The following is an 18036-nucleotide window of genomic DNA, read 5'->3' as shown; positions in this document are numbered from 1 at the left end:
GCTATAAAGAGCAGGCTTTTGTTGGGGCTTTTTTTTGGTCTGCCCATGTTGGCATTTTGGGTTTCTGGCTTCTTCAGCACCAAGTCTGAGATATATGAGGCAAAGAAGAAAATCCAAGGAACTCACCACTGTGTTGTTCCTTGGGTCTGAGCCAGTTTGTCTTCTTCTCTTCACCTTCCAGAGTCATTTTACGTTTGTTTCGTATATAATTTTCCAAGGTTTTTAGTTTTCTTAGCAGGAGGAATAGGCAAAAGTACATATATTCCATCTTCCTGTAAATGGAATATCTCCTTCTTTATTACATGAAAAAAAAATGACACTCAAACAAGGGGAAAGAACTTGCCAAGGCCACTTAGATAATTAATAGGTTGCTGACTTACTGCCTGTTATTTTGTCTTCTCCTACAAGATTGAATATTTTAAACACAGGTATTATATCTTTTTATTTTTTCAAATAAATTTATTTATTTTATTTATTTATTTTTGGCTGCACTGGGTCTTTGTTGCTGCTCGCGGGCTTTCTCTAGTTGCAGCAAGCGGGGGCTACTCTTCGTTGTGGTGAGCGGGCTTCTCATTGCAGTGGCTTCTCTTATTGCAGAGCATGGGCTCTGGGCACATGGGCTTCCGTAGTTGTGGCACGTGGGCTCAGTAGTTGTGGCTCGCAGGCTCCAGAGCGCAGGCTCAGAAGCTGTGGCACACAGGCCCAGCTGCTCCACAGCATGTGTGATCTTCCCGGACCAGGGCTCGAACCCACGTCCCCTGCATTGGCCGGCGGCCTCTCAATCACTGCGCCATCAGGGAAGCCCGGTATTATATCTTTTTTAAAAAAATTTTTGGTCTCTATTAAAGTACCAATTTCATTTCTCTATACTTGGTCATTATAATTTATTAACGCTTACTATGTGACAGGCTCTGGGCTGAATGCTTTGCATGCATTTTCTCACTTAATCCTCACAAGAACTCTGCAATACAAATATTATTTTTCTCATTTTAAACATGAAGAAACTGAGGCCCACGAAGGTAAGATAACTTAAGTAAGTCACATAGCTGGTAAGTGTCAGGGCTGGGGTCAGCCTACCATAATAGCCTGCCTTTGTAGGCTTCCAATAAGTCCTTGCCTAATAAAAGATGGCCCCAGGGGTAATCAGTGAAAATTAGCTATAGAGCAGGTTAGCTGAGAAGAAAGAGAAATAAAACTGAAATATGTTACTTTAGTTCAGTGGGTGACACTTCAGATGGTAGACTCACAGAAGAAATTAAAAATAAGCCCAAAATAAGGTTTGATATTTTAATAAGTCATTGATATTGCCCATTAGCTGAGTCCTGTCATTGCAGAAAAAGGATTTCAGGTCTGACTCTAATGCTCACTAACCAAAAATATAGTATGTGAGCCCATGAATGCTATTCTTGTTGAAAGAATAGAAAGAAATTTTTTAAAACGTGAAATCATGAGTAGAACTCTAGGCCACAGTCCCTGGGACACTTCTTTAGTCTTAGAGTATCAGGGACTGGTGAGAATATTGAGTATCTCATCCTAAACCAATGTGGTAGATTTCAGAGGAGGGAGAAGTTTTGTTACTGAGGAGATAGCCTATCCACAAGACCCATAAGTTTTTGAAAACTTAAATCACTTAAGTTCCAGATATATCACAATGGGTAACAGGAGCAATTAAAGGAAGGGGTCCACGTGCAGACCCTTTATTTATTTATTGCTTCTTCAGGGGTTCAGAGACTCAGGTCCTACCTGAATAATCCCAGTCAGCAACGTTGTGGATGCCATCACACTCAAGGATTTGTTATAGTTCTCAAAGAAGGAGAGGTTAGAAAAGTCATCCTTGATGAAAGTTCCCAGTATTAGGTGGCCACTGTTGAATGGGTACGTCCTCAGGACATTGATCGTCAGAGCACTCACAAGGAAGAATGTACCTATGAAAGAAAATGTTCAGGCAGAAGGTGAGGTTTTAAGTCCAGGTAAACTGACAGATATTGACAAAAGCAAGGCATGGTCTGATGTTTTGCCCTCGATCTGACAAACTTTTCTTATTTGAAAGTGGCCACCAAGAAATAAGAAAGAGCAGGGAAAAGAACTCTGGCTCCGCATACTGTAACGAACTCACAAGTTTTAGATCTTGGTGGTCTAGGTATTAACCTCTTTGCATCATGGGCATATGGAGTAGGATTAAAGAGAAATTGACTAGAAATGTATATCAGGCTCAGCCACTGTGCCTGTTCTTAGAAACGGTAAAACATGAGATGGTGGTGAAAGGATCAGAAAACAAAGCTAATCAATAATAATAAGAAGAAAAATAATGCCTAACACTTATGAAGGATTTAATAGGTGCAAAATGATATGGAGCTAAACCTATTTCAAATATAATTTCCTTTACTTCTACTATCAACATAAGGGAGGCAAAGGCAAATCTTACCTTTAAAGTACCTAACAGAAACAAAACTCTAGTAGCCCTTGTTATCAGTATTTGGAAATGATTGTAATGTGCCCTGGGAACTTGGAAAAATGGGAATAAAATAGTTCTCTTAGTGCTCAAATGTAAAATCAACACATAATAGATTTTAGGAAAGATATGGAATATTGTCCTTAAAAAAGGCAAAGGAGCACTCAACAGAATGGGATGGGAACTGGACTGAATATACAAACACACCTGGAGAAAAACTGTGACAGTCAGAATGGTCAGTGTTGGTTGCTTGGTCAGTTACACAGTGTGGAAGCTCAGAAAAAGGCACTTTACTGAGTGAATGTTGGCGATGCCCTTCTGAGACTCTCAGGGCATTTTGTGATTTGATTTCTGTATGGGTTCACCTAGGGGAAGTAATTGTGCTAATTATATGACCTTCAGCTAGTCTGGTCTCTGTAACAGTCATTTCCAATTATAAATTAGTAGATGGACTTTTGACTTAGGGAAGAAAAGTGCTTATCCTGTGGGTTTGAGTGCTTTGATTACTATGACAGCATTTTCTCAATGTAAATTAATAATCTGACATGATTATTGTTATTATTATTTATTTATATAAATTTATTTTATTTATTTATTTATTTTTGGCCACATTGGGGCTTCGTTGCTGCACGCAGGCTTTCTCTAGTTGCGGTGAGCAAGGGCTACTCTTTGCTGCGGTGCCCAGGCTTCTCATTGCGGTGGTTTCTCGTGTTGCGGAGCACAGGCTCTAGGCGCGTGGGCTTCAGTAGTTGTGGTACACAGGCTCAGTAGTTGTGGCTCGCGGGCTCTAGAGTGCAGGCTTGGTAGTTGTGGCACACGGGCTTAGTTGCTCTGAAGCATGTGGGATCTTCCCGGACCAGGGCTCAAACCCGTGTCTCCGGCAGCAGGCGGATTCCTAACCACTGTGCCACCAGGGAAGCCCTGACATGATTATTATAAATCAGGTCCACAGATTTTGGTTATTATGGGTACAGCTGAAAAGTGGATCCACTCTAGGAGTTTTGGCAAAATCATTTCTGGATCTTCCAGGTTGAGGATAGTCAGATTCCAACATGTGGTAATTTCACCAAGAAAAGTACCTCTTGTCCTATAATTCCTTTAATAGCTTGCTGGCCTGTTTGCCTGGTGGTGACATTAATAATATCACAAAAGAAATGTTCAATTTCTAAAATGTGAACACTAATGCTATGGATAGAATATCCATCTTCTGCCTCCTTTCTTTCTACCTTAAACATAGCTTTAGCTTGGGTTCCTTAGCAATAAGTAAATGACTGAGATGGAGACTTCATCCACCTCCTGTGGTTCCGGCACTGAACTCACCAATGGACATTTGATGACATGATCCCAAAATTCCATAAATTACTGAAGCACAGAAAGCTGCATAAGAGACATTGAGAGGAGGAACCAGTTGCCTTGCCAGCAAACCAAACGTCAGGCCTGAAAAGCAAGATACTTTAAGTAAGCAAAGGTAGCCTGGCTTTTAAAAGTCACCTGAAATAAAAGCTGTAAAGAATATTTAAAATAAAAATGACCCATGTATACAGCTGACTATGGTAACAGAATCCCTTGGCATACAGCCCTTAATTAGTACTTTTTATTATCTCCTTTGATTTCTAACTTCTCTTCCTATTTTTTTTTTTTTTTTTTTTTGCTGTACACGGGCGTCTCACTGCTGTGGCCTCTCCCGTGCGGAGCACAGGCTCCGGACGCGCAGGCTCAGAGGCCATGGCTCAGGGGCCCAGCTGCTCCGCGGCATGTGGGATCTTCCCGGACCGGGGCACGAACCCGCGTCCCCCGCATCGGCAGGTGGACTCTCAACCACTGCGCCACCAGGGAAGCCCTTCTCTTCCTATTTTATCACAAGCTCTTACACATCAATTCTAAATCATAGGCTTAAACACCTTTCACTGTGAGGCCTTCATGCAAATCATGGAAAGCAAACATCACAGCAATAAGACCTTTAATTCCAACAGCTCAGAAGAGCCCCACTCTTACCCCCAGGCTAGTACAAGAAGGCCCTAGGAATCCTCCAGGGCTGGAGAAAAAGCTGGAGAACAGGTAAGGATTGTCACACTTAACTGGCGTGACTCCAAGTTGGTATGTGTTGTCTCTCTTCCATATGCCAACCACTCCAGTCTCTTCCTTCAGCTCCTTCTTCAATAGTTACTTTCTTTTCTAAGAAGCACCATGAGAATTTGGAAATTTTGAGGCAAATGGATTAACATTCATGGTGTCATCCTTTGACGTCTCAAGTCCACATCTCCTGCTCTGAGGGGCTCTCTTCGATTTACATCATACCAGTGTGCTCATCAGAAATCAGTTATGAATCCGGTGAGCCAATTTATTGCCTTAAACGAGCAAGGCTTTTTTTAATGGAAAAGTTTAAACTTATTGAAAAATAGAGTATAATGAACCCCCAAGTACCGATCACCCACTTCAACAATGGTCAACTCATGGCCAATCTTGTTTCATCAATGCCCCCATTCCTCTCCCATCCCATATTATTTTGAGGCAAATCCAAAACACTGAATCATTTCATCTGTAGATATTTTCAGTATATATCTTTTTAAAAAACACCCTCTTTTGAGTACAATACCATCATCACACCTAAGAAACTATTAATGGTTCTTTAACATCATCAAATATCCAGTCAATGTTCAAATTTCCCTGATTTCTCATACATGGTTGTACTGGTAGACCACCTCTAAGATGATCTACAGTGGCTAATTGGTATTCATGCCCTTTTTTGAGCTCCACCCTTAAAGCATGAAATAACTTACTTCTAATAAATTAGGCTACAACAAAAATGATGTCACTTTTGAGATTAGGTTGCAAGACTGTGGCTCCTGTCTTCGTTGCTCTCTGGCTCTCTCTTTCGTTCAGGTCATCAGCAGCCAGAGTTGACTTCAAGGGTGTGTGACCTATGCAATCAAGGGTGTGTGACCTATGCAATCACACAGTGCCCTGGGCTTAGAAAGCCTCCACACTTGGCTTAATGCTCTACTCTGACCATCTTGAAATTCTGGATAACTTCTGAACTAGGGACTCTGCATTTTCACCTTGCACTGGGCCCCACACACGGTCCTACCAGCAGCCGTGTTGTGAGGACCCTCAAGCAGCCCATGTAGAGGCCCACATGGCGAGAAACCCAGGCCTGCCAGCAAACACGGGTGAGCCTGGAAGCTGATCCTCCAGCCTCAGTAGAGCCTTGAGATAACTGACAACTTGACTGCCACCTCATGAGAGACCTTGAACCAGAGGTATGGTGGGTTTGGGGGTGATCTTTTAAAAAAGTTATTTGCTATCATATGTTGTGTTTTGTTTTGTTGATGTTGTTGTTGTGCTTTCTTTCACAATCTTTGTGTTTATATCAAATTAGGTCCTCACATTAGTAGATAGGTCTCTTGAGTCTTTTGTAATTTATAGGTTCCCCTTCCACATATTTTCCCTAAGCAAGCCTCAGTTGACTGCAAGTCAACAGAAAACCTGCTCAAATCAGCTTGAGCAAAAGAGAAGAATTTTTTTTGACTGCACCGCCCAGCTTGCGGGATCTTAGCTCCTCAACCCAGGCTTGACCCCGGGCCCTGGCAGTGAAAGCACTGAGTCCTAACCACTGGACCACCAAGGAATTCCCAAAATAGGAAATTTATTAAAAGAGGACAAAGGTCAGTTGGGCCTCATCAGAGACTGGAAACAGAACTAAAAAGCCATCAGGGTCCAGGCAGCTATCTCCCCATTCTCCTTGTCTCCAGGCTTACATAGTCTCCTGTCTTTGTTTCCAGTTTGGGGGCCATCATGAACAATACTGCTATGAATATTCTTGTACATGATTCCAGGTGCACAGATGTATAAATTCCTCAAGATGATATACCCTGAAGCATAACTGCTGGGGCATTTACCAGAATATGCCAAACTGTTTTCCAAATGGCTGTACAATTTACATTCCCACCAACACCGTATGACAATTCCCATTATCTACAACTGTATTAGCACATGATACTGTCAGAATTTTTATTTTAGTGTGTATGAGTTAGTTAATTTCCACTTCTACGTCATTGATTACCAATAATGTTGATCAGTTTTACTTAGCAGTTCCTTACACATATGTAGGAATATATATATTATAGATTTAAGTCCTTTGTTGGGTATTCCATGGTTTGCTTTTCAACCTTCATCATGTCTTTGAATAAACAGAAGTTCTTAATTTTTATTTAATTCAACTTAACAGTCATTTCCTTTTAGGCTAGTGCTTTTTGTGTCTTGTTTAAGAAACATTTTCTACCTCACGACCATGAAGATATTCTCCTATATTATTCCAAAAACATCTTTATAGTTTTATCTTTCATATTTGGGTCTTTAATCTAAAAGGAATAGATTTTTGTGTATGCTGTGAGGTAGAGGTCTACAAATTGATTTTTTTCATATAAGTATTCAATTGTTTCACATTTTTTAAAAGTCTGTTTCTATAGTGACACATCTGATACAAACCATGCAACATATAAATGTGTGACCCTTTTCTGTTCCACTGGCCTAATTGTCTAAGTCTGTAATACCACACTGTTTTGTTTGTTTTGTTTTTATATAAATTTATTTATTTATTTATTTTTGTCTGTGTTGGGTCTTCATTGCAGCATGCAGTCTTTCTCTAGTTGTGGCGAGCGGGGGCTACTCTGTTGCGCTGCGCGGGCTTCTCATTGCGGTGGCTTCTCTTGTTGCAGAGCACAGGCTCTAGGCACGCAGGCCTCAGTAGTCGTGGCATGTGGGCTCAGTAGTTGTGACTCACGGGCTCTAGAGTGCAGGCTCAGTAGCTGTGGCGCACGGGCTTAGCTTCTCCGTGGCATGTGGGATCTTCCCGGACCAGGGCTCGAACCCGTGTCCCCTACATTGGCAGGAGGATTCTTAACCACTGCACCACCAGGGAAGTCTACCACACTGTTTAATTACTTTTTTTAGTAATTAGTCTAGTAATAGTTTTGTAATAAATTTAGCAATCCCCATTTTTATTGTGAAATATATAAATAGAAAGTTCATTAAAATAGATGTTGAGCTTAATAAATATTTATAAAACAAACACCCATGTTATCCCCACCCAGAGCTTTAATCACAACTCCATCCCTCCCCACAGAAGTATTCATTATTTTGACTTTTGTGATAATAATTTCTTTGCTTTTCTTTATAGTTTTACCACTGGTATACATATCCCTCAACAGTGTAGTTTAGTTTGTCCACTTTTGAACTTTATATTAATGGAATTACACTGTGTACAATTTTTATTTCTGCTTATTTTTCTTATTATTATGTATATAAGCATCTTCCATGTTGCTGTGAGTTGCTTGAGAGTGCTCATTTTCCTTCTGTGTATTCCGATATATGTATATATGAATGCTTATTTATTCTTTCTACTTTTGATGGACATTATCTTAAACATTATAACTTTACATTCAGTCTTGATAGCTGGAGAAGCAAATCCTCCCATTTGCTCTTCAAAATAATTTGCCTATTCTGGGAAAATGCTATCTTCCAATTAATTTAGGTCCTTATTAATATTTCTCAATAAAGTTGCATATTTTCTCTATAGAGGTCTTGCACATCATTTCTTAGTTTCATTACAACTTCATATTTACTATGCTTTGGTAAATGGTATTTAAAATTTTTTTTTCACTTTCTGTTTCCTGCAGGTATAAAGGAATGTAATTGATTTTTATTTACTCATCTTACATCCAGCAACTTTGATAAAATCTTATTAATTCTATTAATTTATCTGTAGATTCTTTTGAATTTTCTACATTAAAAAATACATCTCTATGGGCTTCCGTGGTGGCGCAGTGTTTGAGAGTCCGCCTGCCGATGCAGGGGACACGGGTTCGTGCCCCGGTCCGGGAGGAACCCACATGCCGTGGAGTGGCTGGGCCTGTGAGCCATGGCCGCTGAGCCTGCGCGTCCGGAGCCTGTGCTCCGCAACGGGAGAGGCCACAGCAGTGAGAGGTCCACATACCGCAAAAAAAAAAAAAAAAAATCTATGAATGAAGTTTTATTTCTTGCTTTGCAATTCTTTACCCTTATACTTTTTTTCCTTGCTTTAATACACTGCCTGTGAATTCCAGTATAATATCGAATAGCCCTATTTACTCTTTTTTTTTTTTGGCTGCATTGGGTCTTTGTTGCTTCACGCAGGCTTTCTCTAGTTGCGGTGAGCAGGGACTACTCTTCGTTGTGGTGCATGGGCTTCTCATTGCGGTGGCTTCTCTTGTTGCAGAGCACAGGCTCTAGGCCCACGGGCTTCAGTAGTTGTGGCATGCGGGCTCAGTAGTTGTGGCTCGTGGGCTCTGGAGCGCACGCTCAGTAGTTGTGGCACACGTGCTTAGTTGCTCCACATCATGTGGGATCTTCTCGGACCAGGGCTCAAACTCGTGTCCCCTGCATTAGCAGGCAGATTCGTAACCACTGCGCCACGAGGGAAGTCCCTGAATAGCCCTATTTACTCTTGATAAGCAACATGTAGCGTGAGGAGAAAGTCCTTTGAAATGTAGGGTTTCAAATAATTCACCAGTGCAGGGAAGGTAAGAGAATTACTTGGTAACGGCCTGAGAACTAAGAGGTCTAAGTCTCAGTTAAGCTTAGGCCATGGAGAAACAGAGAGAAACCAAGTCTGCAGACTTTCCAAAACCTTAAAAAATTTTTAATTTTGAACTAATTTTAGACTTACAGAAAAGCTACAAAAATAATAGAGCATTTCCATATATACCTTACCTAGATTCCTCTAATGTTAACATTGTACATAATCATAGTATAATTATTGGGATCAGGAAATTAACATTAGAAATTTAACTAAATACTTTACTTGAATTTCAACAGTTTTTCCCCTAATTTCCTTTTTCTGTTCCAGGATTCTATCCACAGTTCCCTACTCCATTTAGTTGTTATTTCTCCTTAGTCCTAAAATCTGATATAGTTCCTCAGTCTTTAATTGTCTTTCTTGACTTTGACACTTTGGAAGAGTATTAATAGATGAGCTATTTTGCCAAATGCCCCTCAGTATGGGGTTGCTTAGGTTCCTTATGATCATACTAAGGTTATACATTTTTGATGTGCATACTACAGAAATGGTATTGTGTCCTTTTTAGTGCATTATATCACAAGATTCGTGATCTCCGTATGTCTTACTATTGGTGGTGATAGCATTGATCACTTGTTTAAGGTAGTTTCTCCCAGGTTCTCTACTGTAAATTAGTGGAGTAGTTGATAAATATCTTGAGGAAGATACTTTGAAACTATGCAAATCCTGTTACATAGATTGCAAACTTTTACCCACTAATTTTAACCTCTGTTAGTGGATTTTATCTCCAATAAGTATTACTGTAGTTTTTCACTAATGGTGATTTTCTATTTTCTTTCACATTTGTAAATTGGGATTCTACTGTAAGGAAGACCAGCACCTTTTTAATAAGGTTTTCATCATGCAGTATTTTTGTTTCATCTGAAGAAAATTATTAAGTCGTTAGGTCCTACCTGTTTAAATATAAGTAAAACTTTTGAATTATTTACACTACAAATTATTTCATTATTCACACTACTTAAAATAACACACATTCCCTTAGTCAGTCAGCAGAGTTGCTTGGATTCATTCATTCACACAGTTATGTAATCATTATTCAACAAATATCTTGAGTACCTACTATGTGCCATATACTGTGCTGGATGCTAGGTATACTTATACATCCTAATGTCATTCTTATTTTGGTATGAAATTATACTGATGACTTGGAAATTTAGCAAAGAAATGTCCTCAAACTTTGACCATAAACGAAGGATGTTTGATAAGTGGGTGTCAGTAGAGGACTCACAGGCAAAGCATCAGTGCCAAGAGTTCAGGTCTCTCATTTCAGCACCACACGAATGCTCTAGAGACTTTCTGATACCTTCCTGGAAGTGAATATACACATACAAATGGATCATTTTGGTTTGTATCTGCCATATGAAAAATTTAAAAGGTACTCCTTTATTCTGGGAATACAAGGCTAGTTCAATATTTTAAAATCAATTCATGTAATCCAGTCTAAAGGGAAAACTTTGACAAAATACAACATTCACTTATGATAAAAATTCTCAGCAAACTAGAAAAGATACAAACTTTCTCCACCTAATAAAGGGCACCTACAAAAACCCTACAGCTAACATCATACTTAATGTTGAACGATTGAATGCTCTTCCCCTGAGATCAGGAACAAAGCAAAAATGTCTATTCTCACCACTCTTATTTAACATATACTGGAAGTCTTAGCTAGTACAATAAGCAAGAAAAAGTTATAAAAGCCATTCATATTAGAAGGAAGAAAACATAGCTGTCTCTACTCACAGATGATATGACTATCAATGTAGTGAGTCCCAGGGAATCTACAAAAGATTCTTAGAACTAATAAATGAGTTGCAGGATACAAGGTAAACACACAAAATTCAACTGTATTTCTATATGCAAACAATGCACAACTGGAAACCAAAAATGTTTTTAATTACCATATACAATATCTCTTCCAAAATGAAATACTTAGATATAAATCTAACAAAATGTATACAGAATCTGTATGCTGCAAACTACAAATGCTGATGAAAGAAATTAAAGCAACACCTAAATAAATGAAGAGACTTATTGTGATCATGGAGTGGAAACTCAACATAATAAGATATCAATTCTCCTCAAAGTAACCTATGAATTTAATCAATGGCTATCAAAATCTCAGAAGGATTTTTTGTAGATATTGACAAGCTGATTCTAAAAATTTGTATGAAAGAATAGTTAAAACAATTTCGAAAAAGAACAAAATTGGAGGAATCACACTACCCAATTTTAAGACTCACTAAAAAGATACAATAATTGACACATGATATTGGGAAAGGGGTAGACATATACATCAATGGAAGAGACTAGAGTCCAGAAATAGTCCCACAAAAATATGGCTATTTGATCTCTGACAAAAGTTCAAAAACAATTCATTGGAGAAGAGTCTTCTTTAAAAATGCAGCAAAAAATACACCTTGACCTAAACTTCACAACTTATTTAAAGATTAACTCAAAATGGATCAGTTCTAAAAGTAAAGCATAAAATGTAAGACTTTTGGAAGAAAACATAGGAGAAAATCTTTGTGACCTGATGGTTAAGTGAAGAGTTTTTATATATGATAAGAAAAGTACAATCCATAAAAGGAAAAAAATATTGATAAATTGGACTTTATCAAAATTAAAACCTTTTGTTCTGCCAGAGATACTGTCAAGAGAATGAAGAGATAAGCTACAGACTGAGAGAAAATATTTGAAAATCACATATCTGACAAAGGACTTGTACTCAGAATATAAAAAGAATTATCAAAAATTAACAATAAGACTGGGCTTCCCTGGTGGCGCAGTGGTTGAGAGTCCGCCTGCCGATGCAGGGGACGCGGGTTCGTGCCAGTCCGGGAAGATTCCACATGCCGCAGAGCGGCTGGGCTCGTGAGCCATGGCCGCTGAGCCTGTGCGCCCGAAGCCTGTGCTCCGCAACGGGAGAGGCCACGGCAGTGAGAGGCCCGTGTACTGCAAAAAAAAAAAAATTAACAATAAGAAAAAAATTCCAATTAAAAAATGGGCAAAAAACTTGAACAGGCACTTTGCCAAAGGGGATTGAAGGACAGCAAATAAAAACATGAAAAGATGTTCAACTTCATTAACCATTAGGGAAATGCAAATTAAAAACACAATGAGATACAATTACATATCTCTTAGAATGGCTAAAATAACAGATAGCAAAAAGTAGACCTCATCAAAGTTAGTAATTTTGCTCTGTAAATACTCTGTTAAGAGAATTAAAAGGAAAGTTACAGACTGGGAGAACATATTTGCCAAACACAAAAGACAAAGGACTAGTACCTAGAATATATAAATAACTCTCAAAACTCAAAAGTAAAAATGCAAACAGTCCAGTTAGGATATGAGCAAAAGAAAGGAAGAGCCATTTCATTAAAATGTATAGATGGAGAATTAGCATATGAAACGATATTAAACATCATTAACCGTTAGGGAAATGCAAACTGAAACCACAATGAGATCTCACTACACACCTATCAGAATGGCTAAAGTAAAAACTAGTGACTACACCAAATGGTAGTGAGGATGCAGAGCAATGGTATCACTCATACATTGACAATAGGAATGTAAAATGATACAACCATTCTAGAAAATAGCTTTGCAGTTTCTTAGAAAATTAAACATGCCAACTACTATACAATCCAACAATTGCACTCCTGGACATTTATCCCAGAGAAATGAAGACTATGTTCACTAACCTACATACAGATGTTCATAATAGTTATATTTGTAATAGCCCAAAACTACAAACAATCCAGATGTCTTTCAAGGGTGAAATTTTAAGCAAACTGTGGTATATCCATACCATGGAATACTACTCAGAAATAAAAAGGAATAAACTATTGATATACACAACAACCTAGATGAATCTCCAGAGAATTATGATGAGTGAAAAAAGCCAATACCAAATGGTTACACACTGTATGACTCCATTTATGTAACTTTCTTGAAACGATAACATTATAGAAATGAAGAAAAGATGAGTGATTGCTAGGGATTAAGGAGGGGATGGGGGCAGAGAGCAAGTGGGGGTGACTATAAAAGGGCAATATGAGGGATCCTTGTGGTGGTATAAATGTTCTGTATCTTGACTGCATCAATGTTAACATCCTGATTGTGAGACTGATCTATAGTTTTGCAAGATTTACTACTGACGAAAGTGGGTAAGGGATACAAGGGACTTCTCTGTGGTTTCTTACAAATTCGTGGGAATCTATAGTTAACTCAAAATAGAAAGCTTAATTTAAAAATACTGACAATATCAAGTGCTGACAAGGGTGTGGAGGAACTAGAATTCTCATACATTGCTGGTGGAAATGTAAAATGGTAGGTACAGCCACTCTGGAAAAACAGTGTGGCAGTTTCTTACAAAGTTAAACATACACTTCCCATATAACCAACAATATCACTCCTGGGTTATTTACCTTAGAGAAATGAAAAATATTTTCAAACGAAAACCTGTGCATGAATGTTCACAGCAACTCTGTGATGGCCCAAAACTGGAAACAAAATGTTCATCAATAAGTGAATGATGGATAAAAAACTGTGATATAGCCATATAATGGAATATTGTTCTACAATAAAAAGGAATAAACTATCAATGCACATAACAATTTGCATTAATTTCAAAGGCATAAAGAAGCCACCCTTCAGAAGTTACATACTGTATGAGTCCATTTACATGACATTTTCGAAAAGACAACTACGGTGATGGAGAAGAGATCTGTGGTTGCCGGGGGTTAGAAGTTAGTGGAGGATGTGACTAAAAAGTGATGGCACAAGAGAGTTTTGGGGCTGATGCAACTGTTATGTAACTTGACTGTGGCGTGGTTATACAACTCTATACCTGTGTTTAAATTAATAGAACTGTATGAAAGAAGTAAATTTTACTGTATGATAATTAGTTAATTATTTTAAAGGGATCCCTTTTCTCCAACTAACAGCCCTATGCCAGAGTTGGATTTCAGCTACCACTGGCCCCTTGGGTTGGCTTCATTTGTGCTTTACAATCACAAGTTTCAACACTGCTTGGTTTGCCCCAGAAGAATAGAGAAACAGAGGTGTTTAAAGACTACGTAGGGAATTGTGAACTACTCTGAGTAACGGATTAACACAAAATCCTTTCTCTTTCTCTGATAAAGTTGAGCTTGGGTTAACCTTCTAGCTCTGTTTCTTTGGAAACCTGATAATGGTGGAATGTCAGCTGTGTTACCAGCCAACATTAGTTATGGTAAAAGGAGCCTGATTAGTATATTCTACCTGGACCAAGGGGACTATGAATTAAAGATTAATATCTTGTGGGAAGCCTTAGTTTTGAGCTTCTCAGAGCACAATGACTCTTGTAACTGGGCATGTCGCTGTGGGACCCATGGAGGCATCAGTTATGGGAATTACAAGAGATGTTGGTTTTTATTTGGGAAATGAGGCTTCTAAAGCCCAGATAGCTCCCATACCTATCTGTGTGATCTTGTTGTGTTATATCTGAACTGCCATTTGTACGACCAAAGAATAGCCCCTGAACTGCTGTGTGTGTAACTTGCTGAAGGGAAGCTAGCATGCTGTGTTTCCTATCCTTCACCTTTTTAAGTAAAACCAATGCCAAGTGAGATCTATTGGAGTGAGTATAAAATGACTAGTTGAGCAAAAAATGACCATGAGCAGGCATTACAAATACTCTAGAAAGTATCAGGGGTCTAAACTAAACTGAGACTTTTGGAACTACCCTAGAAGAGTTAGAAATTTGGCAGGTAAGGAAACAAATGGTAATGATGTGAATGGAATTCACATTTTTTTTCTATTCATCTAGCACAAGTAATTTGTTTACTCTGGGCAAGTGACCAGGTCTGGTGTATTGTCTGTGGGTGAAAAATCTTCATATCTTTCTTACCTTGGGGAACTTGCACAAGGCCAACACTTATCCCAGCAAGTAAGTCTCCAAGAAGCCAATCCTTGAATCGATAAAAACACATCCACTCTAGGAAGGGAAAGATTGTAAGCATGCATCTTCGAAACTTGTGCCATGAGCAGCTGTGAGAAAGAACAGAGACTTGATTAGGTTCTCCAAAGAAAAAGCCCACATGGCCAAGAAAAGGCACAGTGAGTATCTTCTTCTTCCCCTACAACAGAGTTTCTTTCAACACTACTGATATTTGGACATATTGGACTGGATAAGTCTTTGTTGTGAGGCTGTCCTGTGCATTGTAGGATGTTTAGCAGCATCTCCGATCTCTACCCATTAGATGCCGGTAGCATCCCCTCCCCTAGTCGTGACAATGAAAAATGTCTCCAGACACTGCTAAATGTTCCCTGGGGGACAGTATCACCTTCAACTGAGAACCGGTGCCATATATATGACAAGAACTAGGCCTTGTAAGTCCAGCATACGAATCAGGCCTGTGGCTTTACAGAATGTTTGAAAAGAATTCAACCTACCAAAATTTTCCAGTAGAAAAATGGACTGTTATGGCTTTCTCTTGGTAAGGACAGTTTTTTGAGATGTGCTATTGGTGGGTGGCAGAGAATTAACACATTCACATCATTCCTGTATACTAAAATTTTTACCAAGCATTAACTCTACATGGCTTTGACCTGTAACATGCAGAAATTTACAGAGAATATGGAGTCTTGTGCTTATGGCATTAGCCATGGAAAGAAAAGGGAATAAAATAAGGCCTTATTATCTTTTAACCCAGTGGATAACGACCAGAAGCAATTTTTTTCCCTAAGGGACATCTGGTAATGTCTGGAGACATTTTTGATTGTCACGACTCGCATCTAGTGGGTAGAGGCCAGGGATGCTACCAAACATCCTACAATGCACAGGACAGCCCTCCACAAGAAATGATTTCATGGTCCGAAATGTCAACAGTACTGAGATTGAGAAAACCTACTTTAACCTTTAGATCATCTAACACAGCAGAATCATTGTAAACCAATCAATCAATCTGTTAATCAATTAATCCATTAGTAAAGCTAATACGGTTTTAAATTGCTTTTTGCTATTTATATCTCATTATGGGCTGAAAACAAAGAGTATGGAGATTTTTCAGGTATGAGCTATCTCTGAATAATTGCGACTTGGCTGTAGCAACAAATATAACTTCAGTGTATGCAAGGCTAAAATGTGTGCTCAGAAAAGAAGTAATTTCAATATGCTTGACTCTAACAACCATGAGCATTACAGTCCCTAAGGTAATTAAGGCCAAAGAAGTGTAAATGTCTTTGCCAAGGTCACAGTAACAAGTGTGGGCAGAACTGGGGCTAGAATCCAGATTTCGTGATTTTTAGTTCAGTGTTCTATCCAGTCTATTACCATCACAGTTCCTATCGACAGCTGTTGAATTCTGCTCAGGAGCCAGAAGCAAGACCATAGGTTTAGAAAGAACAACACATTGCTATTTTTATGAGAATCCCTGGGTGTGGAGAGTGTGCTGTCTCCAATTATGGCCCTCTATGGGGGAGAATACAGCATGGCATTGGGACAATTTGTTTCTGCATCTGGTCCAGTGTCCCTTCCTCTCCATGTGCCACCCTGGAAGACCAGCGACCCTAGGGAGAGTCATCAAAGCTCTCTGACATGGCAAAAAAATAAAATGGACATGGAATAATGAGGACCTAAGACTGACAGGGATCAAGGAAGGAGTTAAAGGAACAGAAACTGAAGCTGGTGGTGGAAGAGTTACAGGCACTTCGCCATGAATCTGGATCCTAGTTAAAGCATCTTAAAAGTGAGGAATGTAAGAGTTGATGTGAAAGCACAGGGGAGATTTTTTTAAAGAGAGGGAGTATTGCAGTTGGGTAACTAAAAGGGAGAAAATGAAGGAAGATATGAGGTTTTCTGCAGAAAGAAAGAGATGAAATTAAAAGATTATTATTATTATTTTACTATTTGCTAGGTGCTTTACAAATATTCTTTAAATCCTCACAATTGCCTTATAAGGTAGGTGCTTTTATCATCCCCATTTTATAGATGAGGCTACTGAAGCACAGTAGGCATGGATAGCTTACCTAAGGTCACACAGTTGGAAAGCAGCAGAACTGGGATTCAGAACCAGGCAATCTGGCTTCTGAGTCTTGCTTTTAACCACAGTGCTGTGCTACCTTTCAGGTTAAAATTCAGAAGTGGATATAACTGTTTGTTTTAGAAGTAGGGAATAAGCACTGCTATAAAAACCCGTGGGAGGCAGTGTGGGTCAGAGGATAGGGCAGCTGGAGGGGAATAAGGCTGAAATTTCTTTAGTAGTACCTGTTTATGATGAGGTATAAGTCAGGAAAAGATTATCCTTTTGTAGAGACAAAACCAATGTGGCCCCCAAACGCTCTCTTTGATATATGACCTCTGACCCATCCTGGAGCAGAAAAAATGAGAGTTGTGATATAGGACAGGGGAGTGACATCCAAAACCACAACTTGAAAATGGAAGGATATGAGCAAAGGAGAAGGCTCAGAGGGAGGAAGGTCTGCAATAGGGCTGCGTGGAGGCCTTCTTCACTTGTCACCTAACTCATGCCAATTATGAGTGATAAATCAAGGAACAAGAGAGACTAATAAAACTGGAGTGTGAGTGAGGACAGGTTGAGTAGTTAGGGTTAATATCATGATGTAGGTCACAAAGGGTTTTTAACCTGAGGTCCATGGATGATCAAGGTGTCTCTAGATAGAATTCATGGGGACATGTGACTTTAGGAAAAATTATATCTTTATTTTCACTAACCTCCTAACTGAAATGTAGCATTTCCTTCAGTTATGAACATTGACAACAAACCACAGTAGTATCAGCAGAGCTTGACTTCTTCACCAATAGAATCACAAATATCTTCATATTACATTAAAATTGCTGCAGATACCTTAAAATAGCATTTATATTCATCATTACTTAGAAAGTATGGTAGTTATTAGACCCACAATCATTAAATATAATTTTTGGATATTTTCATATTTTGATAACTATATTTCAATATAACTG

At 38.9% G+C, this 18036-nt stretch overlaps 1 protein-coding gene across 1 annotated transcript in view; it reads right to left on the bottom strand.

Moving 5' to 3' along the window:
• The window catches only part of SLC26A8 (solute carrier family 26 member 8), a 70260-nt gene that overhangs the window by 44301 nt on the left and 7923 nt on the right, over nucleotides 1–18036 (bottom strand). Inside the window, 3 exon segments of the mRNA XM_022581739.3 lie at nucleotides 1744–1925; nucleotides 3773–3889; nucleotides 14959–15098. Of these exon segments, the coding sequence (XP_022437447.2) occupies nucleotides 1744–1925; nucleotides 3773–3889; nucleotides 14959–15098 (439 nt within the window).

Source organism: Delphinapterus leucas, chromosome 10 (genome assembly GCF_059928025.1).
Source record: "Delphinapterus leucas isolate spDelLeu-1000000601 "Yukka" chromosome 10, BTC_Dleu_Yukka2, whole genome shotgun sequence".
NCBI classification, from domain to species: Eukaryota; Metazoa; Chordata; class Mammalia; order Artiodactyla; family Monodontidae; genus Delphinapterus; species Delphinapterus leucas.
The sequence above is the reverse complement of the archived record's forward strand: the minus strand, read 5'-3'. Positions and strand labels throughout refer to the sequence as shown.